The sequence below is a fragment of the Ictidomys tridecemlineatus genome, chromosome 8, assembly GCF_052094955.1.
Source record: "Ictidomys tridecemlineatus isolate mIctTri1 chromosome 8, mIctTri1.hap1, whole genome shotgun sequence".
NCBI lineage: Eukaryota > Metazoa > Chordata > Mammalia > Rodentia > Sciuridae > Ictidomys > Ictidomys tridecemlineatus.
In genome coordinates this window covers 35,899,625-35,915,824 of record NC_135484.1, presented here as the reverse complement: position 1 = coordinate 35,915,824, position 16,200 = coordinate 35,899,625, and the positions used below count along the sequence as shown (strand labels likewise).

Below are 16,200 nucleotides of genomic sequence, written 5' to 3'. Positions count from 1 at the left end.
TCAATGCTCTGGTTTATCAGAAGAGATTTTTCTCTTACATATTTATGCAAATAGGAATAATACACTACATATACTAGAAGGAGACTTGTGAAATATCATTAAAACTTAAATACCTACACATAACCCACTATTATTAAATGGATAACCAATACTACTTACTTTTTCCCCTACTTTCATTTCCCCCTTCCTTTCACTTCATTTTCTTTCCCTTCCCTTCCCTTTCTTTTCTCTTTTTCTTTTTGTCCTATGGAATGTGGGCTGAATTCAAGAAAAACCAGTTCCTTTGAGAACTGATAATGGAAAATGATTAGGATTCCTACTCTAACAGGTAATTCACAAGCATACTTTTAAAATCATTAATACTGGTTGAAGTTTACCGTGTGTCAGTTTGCTAGGTGCCTCTGTATACCTTGTCAAACTCCTCATCAGAGATGCTAGAGAGCTTACACTTAAAAAACTCAAAAGTCTTGATGATTTTAATTATAATCTTTGTTCATTACTAATCTTCCTGCCTTCCTTTTTTTCAGTCCTTCATATTATAGTACCTTAACATTTAAGAAGCAAAACAGACAGCTACAAAAGGAGTAGTTATTTCACCTGACTTCTAGAAAGAAGGAGATGATCTTGAATTTAACCTATCATCTTAGTGTTACCAATTTATATCATTTAAAATCTTATGATAGTCTTCTAGATTACAAAGCAGTATTTTAGTAGACATTTCAAGCCTCCAAAAATCTGTGAGGTAGATTTTACTACTTCCATGGAACTGAGGAATGAAAGGCCAACCTTCTTAATTTTCTCAGTTATGGGCCAGACCTGTACCTAAACCCAAGATTCTAAATTCAGAGCTTTCTTCTTCTGCCATATGAAAGGTTCAATTAACCCAGGAATATGCCATATCAAGGGCCTTGAAAAAAAGAGACTCCCAATACTCTACCATTCTCCAAAACCAGGACTCACTGGAGAAATCACTGATTCTATGCCTGAGGTGGGAAAAACACATGATTAACCTGGAGTATCTCACAATACCAGAGGGCAAGGGAGGGAGTACTTGGAAAAAAAAAAAAAAACAAGGGGATACCATGGTACCAGCTATGGCCCCCTTCTCTCTTGTGGGAGAAGTCTATGTTACCCTTTTCTAAATAAACCCTGCTTCATATGCTTGCCTCAGCATACTTCTCTAATGTTCAAAGTTCAACACGTGGGAAACTAAGACTTGTCACCAACAACTGGCAATATCACTACCAGGCTCAATTTTGGAGGAAGTTCCTGAAGCCCCTTTCAATCTGTCTCTTGGGTTTCTGTGCTACACTGGAGCTGAAAAAAACTACATGGGGAACACTAAGCATCCTGAAAGCCAGGAAATGGAACCATTGACATTAAGGGATGTGGTCATTGATTTTTCTGAAGAGGAATGGAAATACCTGTAACCTTCTCAGCAGACTTTATATGGAGATGGGATGTTAGAGAACTATAAATCTATATCTATCTATATCTACTCTTTATTGGTCTGACTTCTAATCAAAACCAAGAATTTTCAGAAGAACAAGAAATAAAATATTTTTTGCAAAACTTGATAAAGAGCAGAAAACACCCATGTGATCATTTAAAAGAGCTTTACAATGATAAATGTGAAAAAGTTTTTAATCCATGCCCAAAATTTATTTATCCAAGCTTTCATAATCAAGAGATAAATTACAGATATAAGTACAGAGTGTCCAGCTTCAATTAAGGATGCACCCCTGGGAAGGGCCTTTTTGACTTTTGTAGGAAGGCAGGTGAGAACCCACGTCCCAGGATCCAGGGTTCTAGGCACAAAAAATGTCCAGAGCACATTTGCATGTTGGCTCAGCCTTCACACCAGGACCTATGAGTATTTATCAGAAGGCATTTATGGTTAAAGGTAGCAGTTCAGAGAAGACCAATCCAGTGGGAGTGTCATCTTTGGAAAGAGGCAGTATTAATTAATGTCCTACTTTTTGCCGAGCTCCTTGTAGACCACAAGAAAGCTACTTGTTAATTCTGTCTCCTTGGGAAAGAGCAAGTGCACCAGAAAACTCACAATGATATCTGTGGTATAAGGTTAGCTAAGCCTTCTGGAGAATTGTCTCCTCAGGAGAAAAAAAAAAAACTGGAGATGGCCAGAATATGCAGAACAAATACCCAAGATGGGGAATCACCTAAACTTTGAAAATTTTACCACTTGAATGATCTACATGCCCATTCCAAAAGAATTCTAGACTATATTATTCTCCCTGACAACATAATAGATGTAAATCTTCAGATTACATATGTGAAGAAATAACAGAGAAATCATTTTCACATCATTGTCAGTGTTTATTGGGCACTGAATAGTTCTTTTCTGTTGCTACTGTTTTTGTTTTAACTACCTGCCCCAGGTAGCCCATGTATCAGTCAACTCCACTGGCCTTCTAGTCCTTTATGAGACTTATATATGAACATCCTTACCAGGAAAGTTTTGACACAAAGAGAAGTGGGAGTTAAACAAACAAAGGAGGTAAATGTAGTCTATATTGTTTTATGGATGTGCCAAACCAGAAAACAAGTCTCTATAGCCCCATGTGGTAAGAAGCTATGTCCTTGAATGCCTTCAGAATATTCTAGTAAAAAATTTATTTTACTTTTTTGCAGCAAGTCAGCCTTTCAATGCTGTTGGAATGTGATTTGATCCAATTGTACATTTATTCAACCAAGGGGCAGGGACAGTGTATGTGTATTCTAATGGGCTGCATCAGTGTCACAGGGATCTCATAAGACAATGAATAGATGGAGTTACACAGATATTTATTTGTCCTAATTCTTGAATTTTTATATCAAGATACTTGCTGGAATGATTTCCTTTGAGGCCCACTCTTTGAGAGATTTAGATTGCTGACTTCTGTCTCCCTGTTTGCATGACATTTTCATGGGCTTCTCTGTGTCCTTAGAAAGTAGGTTGCTCTAAACATTAAAGCTTCAAATACAACTGATTATACCTGCTGGCATCATTTGCATATTAAGTGAACCAATTAAAATTACCAATAATTTGAAAAGAAAAAAAAAAAAAGATGTGCCAAAAGGAGGCAAGGCAGCTGGAGTTGTAGCTCAGTGGCAGACTGCTTGCCTAGCACATGTAAGGCACTGGGTTTGAGCTTTAGCACCACATGAAAATAGATAAAATAAAAGTATATATATAAAAAGGTGAAGTAAGAACTTAGCTGAAAGGGCTCCAAATGGCCAAAGCTGGAACAATCTGAGCAACACATGAATAATTCACATAAAATGAATATCCATGAGTAGTACTGACATAAATAAATGATTGAATAAATACATGAATAAATGGGGGAAAGACAAATTTTTCCTTAGAGAAGAATTTCAAATAACTGACCACAGGAGATAGAATTTATTCTCCCTCCTTCCTTGAATATGGACTAAACTTGATGACTTAGTGACTTGCTTTTACCATAGAATATTGGAAGTAAATTTAAAGTACTTTAAAGAAACTAGGCAAATACTATCATGGCCAAATGACCAAGGTTAACATACACAGTGAAAACTCATGTTGACAGCATGTTTTCATAATGGGATGCCATCAAAAGAGAACCTTACCCCTGATCTTCCTCTCAGAAGCTTATAACCTCAATCTAATATGAGAAAAACACCAGACAAATATCAACTGAAACTGGAAAATATGTAACCAGCATTAATCATGTAAAGAAGGAAAGTCTGAGGAACTATCAGAGGAGAGGAATTTAAGGAATCAAAATGACTAAATGTATTATGGTATCCTGGATAGAATTTTAAAGCAGAAAAACTAGTAAAATACAAATAAAGACTGGTATTTCTTTTCTGTCCTTCTTTAATGCCACTTTATTGGATATGTGAAAAGTACTATATATTTAATGTATAAAACTTGATGAGTTTGTAGATAATTAGCCATGAAACTATCTGCACCATCAAGGCTATAGACATACCCATCACCTACGAAAGCTTCTTCCCATCCCTTTATTGTTATTATTTATGTCTATGTGATAAGAACACTTAACATAAAGAACTACCTTCTTAGAAAATTTTAAGTATACACTATAATACTGTTAAATATAGACACTGTTCTGTAAGATAGATCTTGAGAACTGATTATCTAATATAAGTGAAACTCCATTTCTCCCCTCTCTCCCCATTCTATTTTCTGCTTTTATGAGTTTAGATTCCAGATATCAGATCATACAGTGGATTTTCACTAACAATAAAATACTAATGTTGGTTCATTAGTTGTGACCGACCTAAGTACTACAGTAAATAAGATGTTAAAATCAGGAGAAACTGGGTCCAGGGTACATGGGAACTTTGTATTACATTTGCAACTTTTCTCTAAATTATGAAATTTTCTAAAATTTTAAAATTTGCACAGAAAAAATCAAAAGATCTGAAAAAGAAGGAAACAAAGCAGGATTTGGGGGAAACAAGCAAGAGCAATATTGACAGCAAGAAAGAGAGAATTCCACTCTCCAAAAACACCAACATAACTCAGTGCTCTTCTAAGCCACAAAGATTGGTAATTTCTGTTAACCAGAATACCCTTTGAAGATATCCTATTGGTAAAACCTTAAGAGCCATTTATTTCCCTTAAATCATTCACCTTATAATTCTTTATAGTTCTACAAAAATCAAAACAAATCTCAAAACCCTCTGACCCTTTGAAAGCTATTTAAGAGTACCAGTAATGCTAATAACCACATAAATAAAATATAAATATCTTAAACGTCTAGTCGACATGTACAACCTAATGCATAATTCACATAACACTTGCCTGTGGAGTTCCTAGGGCTTTCACAGCATTCAGATCAGATCCTGAAGAGAAAGTATTTTTTGCCCCACGGACAATGAGTCCTTTCCCTTCTGTCCAATTTTCCAATTCAATCACTTTCTCCAAAAGTTGTAGCATCATAACACCTGCCAGAGAGGGAAGGGGAAAAATCACAACACATGTAAGAGATTACAAAAACAGAAATAATTCAGAAATAAAAGTGTATCAAGCAAGCCCAGATGGCATTCGAGAAGTTAGACCAACAGAGGCGGTATTGGACCACCGGGGCACCAGCCTTTTGCTAGCCCCAACAACCATGGGGCAGAGTTTCACAAAGAGGTGGAGATCAAGGACTTACAATATGACGAGAACTCCGAAATGTATTTCTACACCTGCCTGTGTGGGGATAACTTTTCCATCACCAAGGAAGATTTGGAGAATAGGGAAGATGTGGCAATATGTCCTAGCTGGTCTCTCATAAGAAAGTGATTCAAGACAAAGATCAATTTATGTGTGGACAAACAGCCCCAGCACCTTCAACTAACAAAAAATTACTTAAATGCTTAAGAAATCTTTAGGAATCCACATCCTGAACAGTTGAGAATGAGCCCAGATGGAAATATCAAATGCAGAGTAACTGATTTTTTCATGGGGACAGCTGTTTCGTCGTTTGCCATTCTGTTAGCCCGTGGGTCTTTTCACCAACTGCTGAGTTCATCTTCAAATACAAAAGTCAGCCCAAGACATGTCATACCCGGATTTCATGTTTAGAACATTGAATTGGAAACATTCTTAATTATCCACCTGAATTTAAAGGAAGATAATTTTAAATCAGTGCTTTCTTTCCTTTCCCTTAGTTATCATTTTTATACCTTAAACCTAATTCAGTGTCTGATTTAACAGTATCATCTACCTCAGTCATTAGGATTTATTAAAAAGAGATTATATTTTTAATTAGTTACTAAGATGGTTAAAATTAGCTTTCTTTGAAATTTGACATCAGCTTTATTATATTAACTTAAATAAAAATCCACTGCTTCATCAGTACTGCACTTCTGGTTCCATCACAAAGACAGTCTCCATTATTAGAACGTTCAGGTTCTGTTCAGCATGTCATTTCTGTTACACTTCATAGACAGAGTTCTATTGTGGTATTAAAGAGGAAAAGATGGACTATATATTCTCCATTGCTACAGGTAAGTGAATAAGGAAGAAAAGTCTAAAGTGAAATGGTCAAAGTGGAGATTCCTTATGATCTTTAAAAACTATCACTAGATTAAAAAAAAACAGAAGGAAACAAACAAGCCAACTTAGTAAATGAATGCTTTAATTATTTTACCAGATCAAAGCAAATATTTTTGTGTCTAGATTTTTGTTTATTTTCTGATAAAACCAATGAAGTTGCATTTCATAGAGGGGTTAATACCAAGTCTATATGGCTGGTGCCAGTGCTTTTAGCCTATCACAGTATTGTGTCCCTACTCCTAAAAAGCAAAGTATCTACAATAGAGAATGAACTTGAAAATGGGAGGCCTGTTCTGAATAAATATATCCATGTGGGCACATCTAATAAGCCTCTATAGTATGCAACCAAACCAAACATGAACTCCTACCAGAGAAATGTTGCCAGGGAGAAGGAGAAATATATGAAGATAGACTATTAGTCTTCCTTTGCTAGAGTGCTGAGAGTAGAAAGAAATTATAATCACAAGAAAATTGGAAAATTTCCATTACAAACACAACTTTGCTGTGTGTATGAAAATGTACTGATATCTGACAAGTTATTTTGGGTATGGCTCCTGTAATTAGAAAAGCCTGCTAGAGTATGAATGTTCTATACTAATCGATAAACAAACTACACTCCTTTGAAGTTTAAATTAAAACAAGTGGACTTTTTCTTTTTTAAATCTGGCAGCAGCATGGCTATATGCAGCCATTAGGCTGAGACATAATAAATCAAAAATTATATGCTAGCTGTACTTGGTACATTATATGGAATATTCGTGACAAGATGAAATCTCACTGCTGTTTAGGAACACTGTCAGCCCAGAAATAATCCACACTACTTTGAAAAGGAAAGTGACTGCTCAGATGAACAGAGTAGGGTACAGGTTGACTCTGGTGGGCAGTAACATGCAAAGAGAAATGAACTATCTCAAGCTCACTGTAGATGGTGCTAACATATACACTCTCTTTGCTGTTGATGAAAAGTTGCCCAAGTTCAAACATCCCAGGAGAAAAGAAATACAAAAAGAAATACAACAGTCAGTGACTGTTGATAATATTGCAATAATAGGAATGTTGGTTTTTTTTTTGTTGTTGTTGTTTTCTTTTGTGGTGCTGGGGATTGAACCCACAGGGACTTGTGCATGCAAGGAAAACATTCTACCAATTGAGCTATATCCCCAGACCTAATGATTTTGTTTTAAATCAACTGTGTTGCTTAAGTTTTAGAACTACAATATAACATACCAGGAATGAATCCTCAAGTAAGCAGAAAGTAAAATCAAGGTTTTCAGGTATGATTGGAGTTCTGAGTGATGCTTGTGCCTTATTTACTCCCACAGACATTTGTGGAACACCTCTGTGATTTACGCCAATCTAACCCAATTTAACCCAATCTCGGTCTAATTAGCTCTGGAGTCTGAGGCCAGGCCAGTGGATCCCTCACTGTACAGGTATAGGAAATAGGGTCAGTTTCTAGCTACCAGTTCTCATTCAGTTGTGGGACATTGCCAGAACGGATAGGGCAAGTGAAACCCTTATAAACTCAACACTGTCTGAATCATGAATTATAGGGAATAGAATTTCCAATTTTCATCAACAATGTTACCAAACTTTGGGTTTGAAAATTAAGTCAGCTATTTAAAGGATTTTGCATATCCTTCATAGATTAAAAAACATTTTTCTTAGATAGCACCAAACATTTTTTATAACTGTACATATTAATTTATTACCAGTATAAACTGTATTGTCATGCTAAATAAAATCTTGATAATTAAAAAATGTCAAGCAAGACTTTTAGTTCATGTATTTTACAAATATTTATTGAATGTCTATCAAATGCCTATTTGTGCTGGTACAACAGAGTACATAAGAGGACCTACGAGTCTCTGCTTTAAAGACACAAATTTTTTAGTTTATCTATCTCTACCTCAAGAATTCATACAAATAGCTGGGAGTGATGGAGCATACCTGTAATCCCTGTGGCTGGGGAGATTGAGGCAGGAAGATCGTGAGTTCAAAATTAGCCTCAGTAACTTACCAAGGCCCTAAGTAACTCAGCAAGACCCTGTCTCAAAATAAAATATAAAAAGGGCTGGGTATGTGACTCAGATTAAGGGGCCCTGGGCTCAATCCCTGGTACCAAAAGAATTCATACAAATATATATTTAAGTAGGAAAGTTAAGTACAAGTTTCCAGAAAATTTTTTATAGCTCATATTAAACTACATACATTTAATTTTGGAATATAAAATCCCTACAGTCAGAGCTATTATTTTCTTTACCATTTTTTGAAGTAGCCAGTAGCAAGGTGGTTCTACAACAAAGGTTAAATCAATGTTTGGACTTAGAAAATCGAGTAATGTAGCTATGCTCTCTAATCACTAATTATGGCACATTTAGAACTATAACCCTTCCCAAGAAAGTCCTAGGTGCTTTAGAAGTAGAGCTCTTGCTCTCAAATGATTTCCAGTTTAGCAGGGGAAGTAAAAGACCTATATGTTTAAGATAAGAATAAATCTATATAGGCAAATATGGATCTCAAATTGTCTAAGATATTTAAGTGTCTACAAATAATTATGTTGGCCTTGAGTCTAACAATATCTATATAATAGTTGATCTTAAATTCATTTTTTTGACTTTGTGAAATAAAGTATCTGGATGAATGATTCTCACTCATCCTTTCCCCACTGAACCTAATTAAACATCATTACTCAAATCAAAGCAGCTGTTTTTACTAAATTGACACATTATGCATTAGTGTTTCCAATAGAACGAAAGATTATTTGTAACTATTCAGTAGCAAATTAAAACCATTAATATAATTTAATCCTCTAGAGCATTCTTGACTTTCTAATTTTATTTTTCCTGGGATAATATCAAATTTGGATTTTATTCCTTAAAGCTATGGAACTACAGCATCTAATAAAGTAATGATGAAGCACATGTAGCTATTGAGAACTTGAAATGTGGCTAAACTAAGAAGTACAGTGAGTTTAAGACCACCTTTTGAAGACTTAGTAAAAAAATTTCTCATTAATGTATCAGTTACTTATTCAAATAATATTTTAGATATGCTGAGTTAAATTAAAGGTATTATTTTTAAAATCAATTTTATCTGTTTCTGACTTTTTTTAATGATGACTACTAGACTATTTAAAATACACATGCAGATCACATTTGGGTTTTGTATTATATTTTATTGGTCAGCACTGACCTAGAAAAATATCTCTGGCCAGGTGTGGTGGCGCACATCTGTAATCCCAACTGAGGCTGGAGGATTTCGAGTTCAAAGTCAGTCTCAACAACTTAGTGAGGCCCTAAATAACTCAGTGAGACCCTGTCTCTAAATAAAATACAAAAAAGGGCTAGGGATGTTGTTTAGTGGTTAAGTACTCCTGGATTCAATCCCCAGTAGCAAAAAAGAAAAAAAAAAAAAAAAGAAAAGAAAAGAAAAACACCTCTGAATTCTGATAAGCAGAGAGAAAAGTTGTGAGTTATAAAGACTCACTACTGGTATTTACAAAGTTTACAACTTACTGAATTATATCTGCAGTTATAATGATAATTATATATAGACACATAAAATTGCTAAGAGAGTCCAATATTCAAGTGCTACTAAAGAATAGAATCTATTCTGCCCCATGCAGTGCATAACTGACAAGTAGATTACAAAATCACCTTGAAACATAATGTGTGGTCAAGAAGGCTATTCGATACCTCTTACATAACATGATGGTAGCCTGATTCAAATTTGAGCTTTAGTAAAAATTACCACGTTCTGGTCTCCATGTCTCTTAAATATAAAATTATTATATGCTCAGAATTTTGACTAATAGGTAAAAGTTATTCATCAGAATCTAAGAGTTAGGCAAGAGTCAACAGATAGGCCAGTGCAGTGTTTCAATTGGAGAAAAAATGAGTTCTAATACTCAATAGTTTGGTAAATGCTACAGAACAATAATTTATTATAGTGTTAATAATCATTATATGCAACATATATAAAACTATTTTATTATATATAGTTTAATATATATAAATAATACATTTATAACAAATAACATTATGTATTTATAAGAAATAACATTTTATATCTCAAAATAATTTTAAGAGGAGTTTGAAGGTCTCAACACAAGAAAATGATACTCTAATTTTAACATTATATATTAAATATATGTATCAAATTACCACACTGTACTACATATATATGACAATTAAAAATTTTAAAAGAAATTTTTTAAAAGGAGTGCCTTTTTTTCTAAAATGAACACTTTGTAGGCAAGGGAGGGAAATTAACAATGACAGTCTTATCTCAATTCATTAAAAAAATGTAAGCAAATTTTTTTTTTATTTATGGGTTTTTCTATTCAGTTTCAGTAAAATCTTTGAAACTTTCTCTTTCTTGTTTCTCAGTGGCATTAGCTGAAAACAAACAAAGTTTTTATATAGTTAATATAATTATGGGAAAAATAAGAATGATTTAACAGTGTCCTTTTTATCAATATCTGTGTTCACAATTCTTTTTAAAACATTAAGATACCATTTTAACATTAGTAAAAATGTTCCTGGTTCATGTAACAGAGTTTCATTTGGTTGCATGCATTCTACAAAGAGCACCAAGATTTTGAAGATTCAGTCACAAGACAAAGACAAAATATGTGATAGCACGTAAGATTAAGTGTCATTCTTTATTTTAGAAAAGATGATACCTGAGAAAGCATTCATTTTACTGGGATTGTTCAGAGTAAGAATGCCAATGCCATTGTCTTCCTTCTGAAGGTCAATGGATCCACCAGGAAACTGCTGCAATGTCTTTTTTACTTCTTCTTCATAGAAGCCATGAGAAGTATTATAAAGTGATACTCCCACTTGATGTAGTAGTTTTGTCCTTGCAGACAAGGATGTTGCATTCAAAAGACTTTTTGCCATTTCTGAAAAAAACAGAGATAAGTATATAGGTGTTCAGATTAATAGACTCAATTTTCTACTATTATGTGTTAATCAGCCACAGGCATAATATTGAATTGAGAATATATCCCTGCTTTTAAAAGTACTTTTTCAGGACAGGAGCAGTGGCACATGCCTGTAATCCCAGCAGCTCGGAGAGCTGAGGCAGGAGGAATCTGAATTCAAAGCCAGCCTCAGCAAAAACAAGTGAGGCCTTGTCTCTAAACACAAAATAGGACTGGGGATGTGGCTCAGTGGTCAAGTGCCCTTGAGTTCAAACCCTGGTATCAAAACAAAACAAAACAGTATTCTTTCAACTGGGCACAGCAACATGCACCTTTAGTCCCAACTACTCAGGACACTGAGGCAGGAAGATTGCTTGAACCCAGAAGTTTGAGACCAGTCTTAGGAACATAGGGAGACCCCACCTCTTAAAAATGAAAAATAAACAAACAAAAAAGAAGGAAAGAAAGGAAAGATCTCTTAAGTACTTATTTTTTCTTTCTTTCCTTCTCAAATCAAATAATTCACAAAGCATATCATTTCAGTGTATCAAGGAGAATGACATAATTACAATGCATTTATTGGGACCTAATAAAACTAAAAAGGCTTAGAAAAAATGTTGCTTTTCTCTACTTAGTTAAATATCCTGTCTCTAGGTAGTCTTTCTCATCACAGTAGTTTTTCATTTTCCAACCCTTAACTTTTTCAAAATCTAATTCAGTCCAAATATCCCCTTGGAAACAGAATGCTACGAGAGCAACTGCACCCTAATAGAAATTTTATTCTTAGTATTATCCTTCCCTTTGCCATGCTTTCATACAGAAAGCTGGAAAGGATCATAAGGAAAATGGGGAAGAACAGGAATGTGTATGTGGATTTTGTGTTCCCATGGTTCTATTCTCTTTTCTTCTTATTTTATACATATGTCCTCAATAATCTCATCTTTGCCCCTAGGCTTTTTTTGCCCTATATAAATCAAATTTTTTTTGCCTAACAAAAATCAAAACATTTTTGTTAATATAAAACATATATTCAGAAAAGTATACAAAACATAAGACACAGCTCAATAATTTTTCCCTAGTTGAAAATATCCTAGTTAATAGCACTCAAATCAAGAAATAGAATATAACTTGAACCTCAAGAGGTCCTTTGTGCCACCTTGCACTCAGAATGCCTCAAATAAGGATGATAAACAACCCCAAGGTTAGTTTGCATACTTTTTAACTTTACATGAATTGAAAAGCTTATATTCTTTTGTGTCTGGTTTCAACTTTCTATTTCTGAATCCATTGCTAATATTATGTACAATTAGAGACTAAAAAGTCGATCATCATCATTCCTGCATTCTATTACATGAATGTACCACAACTTACCTATTCTATGTTAACAGACTTTTGAGGTGTTTTCAGTTTTTAGCATTACAAAGAGTTGCTATAAACAACTTTGGTATGTGTCTATTGGCCACTATATATACATTATCTAAGAATAGAATTATTGGGTTGTATGCTACAGCTCATCTTATCCTGATTGTTAAATATTGAAGAATTTTCAAAGTTAACTTTTTAGACCATTGGTAGTTCCAACTATTAACAAGCACTAGCATGCGTGCGCACATGCGGAGGAGCGCGCACTCTCTCTCTCTCTCACATACACACACACACACACACACACACACACACACACACACAGAGCCAACTGACTGGTAGACCACCAATCATAATGCATGTATTCTTTTCATTTGCTCAACTTTAGAAAATACTGTCTGCATTTTCTGAAATGATTGTACCAATGTACATTCCCATAAATGTTAAATTTCCTCCACAATCTTGTAAGCACTTGCTATTGTCTTTCTCTCCCCACCCCCACCCTTCCATTTTAAAAAGCAAATAATCTGTAAAACCTGAAGTACTCCTTCAAATCACTCCACAGTTAACTATAATCAAGTCTTCTGAGCATTCTAAACATATTTTATACACAGGCTATCTTATTATGCATTAATTATTAAATAATTATTATAAAAATTTAAAAATATATGGTTATGAATTTCAGATTATATTACATTTAGTCACAAATAAGATAATCTAAATGTAAAAAATGAAGAAAAACAAGTGTTTGAGTCACCTAACTGGTGCTTAAAGTTAGGTTTCAGAGTGTGGATGTGTTCTATTTCCTAACCTAAATAATGGATACAAAGGTAATTACTTTGTCGTTGTTCTTTACATTCTTCTTATATATTTTACATTTTCTGTATGCTACATATACTTCTCAGTAAACTTTTTAACAAACCCTAAAGAATATACAGGTTAATGTTTCCCAAACTTTTAAATTGACAATTTTGAAGACAGTTTCTTAAGTACTCTATTTAATTTCATAGTAGAAATCTGGTAAGGAACACAAATGTTACATTGGAGCCACTGATAATACAGTGTGAAGTCTTTGTCAGGTCTAGCAAGTAAGCAAAAATCCTTATTAAAGGACTTTGTGTGTCTCTTACAAATGAACAATCAAAAAAAACCAGAGTTTTAGAACTGACACAAATGATAGCTCTGTTGTGTGTGTGTTTTACTGGGGATTCAACCCATCGGTGCTTTACCACTGAACTACATCCCAGGTCTCCTTTTTTATTTTTATTTTTTTAATTTTGAGACAGGGTCTCTGATAAATTACCAAGGCTGGCCTTGAACTCACAATCCTCCTAGTTCAGCCTCCCAAGTAGCTGGGATTACAGGCTTGCACCACTGTCCATGGTAATGATAATATTTTGAAGGTGAGTTCTTGAGTCCATTAAATTAAATTTTTAAAGAGAGACTATGCCTTATTCATAACTCTTAGCATAAAATTTTAAATTCAATATTTGTTGAACTAAAAGACACATAATGCGTTTCCAAAAGAATTACAAAAATAGAAAAAATAATTTATTGTTGGGTTTCTAATAAATGCAAGTTCAAAGTGTGTAGGGCATGATATTTGACCAAATTCTCTTCTTCATTGGCCTCTGGTCACTGGCCACCACTCTTCCAATCAGCTATGGAATCTGTGTTTCCTTTCAGAAAATGAGGGCAAGAGCTCCTTGTTTGTTTTAATCAAGTTTATAAAAAGTTTGCACACAATATGATCTCTATTGAATCATTAACCAAAACATGGCCTCTTTAAAGAAATTAGCTTATTAAGAGACAATCTAAAGGTACTCTGCTTATCTATAATGTCCATTCTATATACTGTATAAGGAAGAGTCTATTAGTATATTCTTCCTACTTTAACTATTTGCCTAGATATCTCACAAAACTGTTGGATAGTATGGGCCATCCTGATATATCCTTTGTAATTTTCTTAGAATGACAGGCAGTATACCTAGTAGATACGAAGGTAAATACCTAATAATTATTGTTAGCACACTTAAATGAGAAACCAGTATCCTTATTCTTATTCCCCCTTCCAGAGGCACATAATAGTTTTGAACATTCTATAAGAGTCAACAAAGGGAACTGCTTCCACTGGTACTCCTATTTTGGATTCACTGTGATCTGTTCTCCCATTATGTCTTTACTGGTTGGTCTCTACATGTCACCTCCAGAATAATCCCTGCAGAACCCGCAGACCCTTGTGGAAAAGGAATCTGGGGTTGCTTTCAGTCTAGGGAATGTCCCTTCCTAAGAAAGCAACATAGAGTAGAGCTCAGGGTTCCTTAGGGCTCCTTCTAAGTCTAGAGAAAATATATTCTCAAGATCAGTAAATAGCTCAGCTCACACAGCAGCCAAGTGTATATACTCAGAGCCAAATATATATTTGCTTTTGTATGGACTATGTATGCTCTCTGCATGTTTTATCCCCAGGGACAATCAAATATAGAGGCAACTCAATGCATAAAATTAATTTGGGGCAGAAGTCCTGATCCTCTCCACACCAATCATGACTTCATATAAAAATGCTAGAGAAAGTTGATATGGATCATACAACATTAAAGAAATAAATTTGCCTATGTTTTTTATAATGCTCTATATAGGAAAAAGAATAAAGAGTCAAAACTAAAAAATACAAAGGAGCAAAGGCTTATAAAATCATTAGCATTTTAAATTATTATTGTAGGATAACAGAAACAGCAAGCAATATGTTTTCTGCTCTCATTTGTAAGGAGTCTGTCTGCTACCTTGATACATTGTCCCTCCCTCCAGCAGCCAAGAACATTAGTGCAATTAGTATGAATATCATCAGATCCCTATTCCCTTATCTTTAAATTATTAAACATTTAAATACTTATGTAATATTGTTATATGTAAATAACAGTAATATTTTGCCTCATTAAATATCTGTGATCTCTGAAATGCCGATTTCTTACAGGAAACCTTATATTAAGCCATGTAACATTTTCTCTATTAATTCCATATTTTTCTCTTCCCTCTCCTCATTCTGTACTCCTTATACTACCATCCCTTCTTTTTTTTCCCCCCTCCTCTCAGATTTCCTTCCTTGTCTGTACAAGAAAAAATCTCAAAGACACTGTTTAAACCTACCAGATTAGGCAGCCAAGTCTAAAAATTTGCTAAGAGCCTATTTTGTATACTTCAATCCCAATTCTAAATTCAGAGTCTAAAGTATACAGCAGATCAATGCTGAGGAGAAAATAAGGTGTTAGTTACTAGTCAACTATTATAGTATCTGAAAATATAAGTAAATACAGTTTAAGATTCAAGTTCTGTGTAAGCAAGTAGTTTAATAATCTATACTTGGTTTACTCCCTAAATCACAAGGCAACAAAAAGGTACTGAGGCATTTACACTGTTATAAACTTTCTTCAGTGTAAAAAGTTTAAAATCTGTCTTGTAGGATCACTTGCTGCCCGGTCAGAAGGCCAATTCAGTCTTACTGCCAAGCCTCTAGAAGGGGTGAGAGAGAAGACCTTCTGACAACGCGCCCGCCCCCCCCCCCCCCCCCCCCCGGGGAGGAATCAAAGGTTTTGCTCTCCAATTTGTTTTCAAGTTCTACAAAGGTGATCAAATATTCCCTGGTCACCCCCACCCCCAAAGGGAATACACTAGTTGTTTTATTAAAAGTACTTACCTATTTCACCATTATGTTAGAATCATTAACAGAAAACTAACACAAATCAAACTTAAGAAAACAACCTAAGGCAGGTAGTGAACAAGAAAAAAAAACAGAAGTATGCGAGATTAGACTGTCAATATGCTGCCTGTTTGTCAAGGTTTCAATCTGATGTTAGGA

At 34.5% G+C, this 16,200-nt stretch overlaps 1 protein-coding gene and 1 pseudogene across 3 annotated transcripts in view; one reads left to right on the top strand and one right to left on the bottom strand.

Annotated features, from left to right (window-relative positions):
* Echdc1 (ethylmalonyl-CoA decarboxylase 1) overlaps positions 1–16,200 on the bottom strand; it is a 44,921-nt gene that overhangs the window by 27,214 nt on the left and 1,507 nt on the right. For all 3 annotated transcript variants that reach the window (XM_013362899.3, XM_013362898.4, XM_005335369.5), the window contains exons 2-3: positions 10,740–10,961; positions 4,811–4,953 (exon numbers count right to left, since the gene is read on the bottom strand). In XM_013362899.3, the coding sequence (XP_013218353.1) occupies positions 4,811–4,953; positions 10,740–10,959 (363 nt within the window). In that variant the 5' untranslated portion in view covers positions 10,960–10,961. The remainder of the gene's footprint in view (positions 1–4,810; positions 4,954–10,739; positions 10,962–16,200) is intronic.
* Positions 5,047–5,385, top strand: LOC101977397 (diphthamide biosynthesis protein 3-like; annotated as a pseudogene).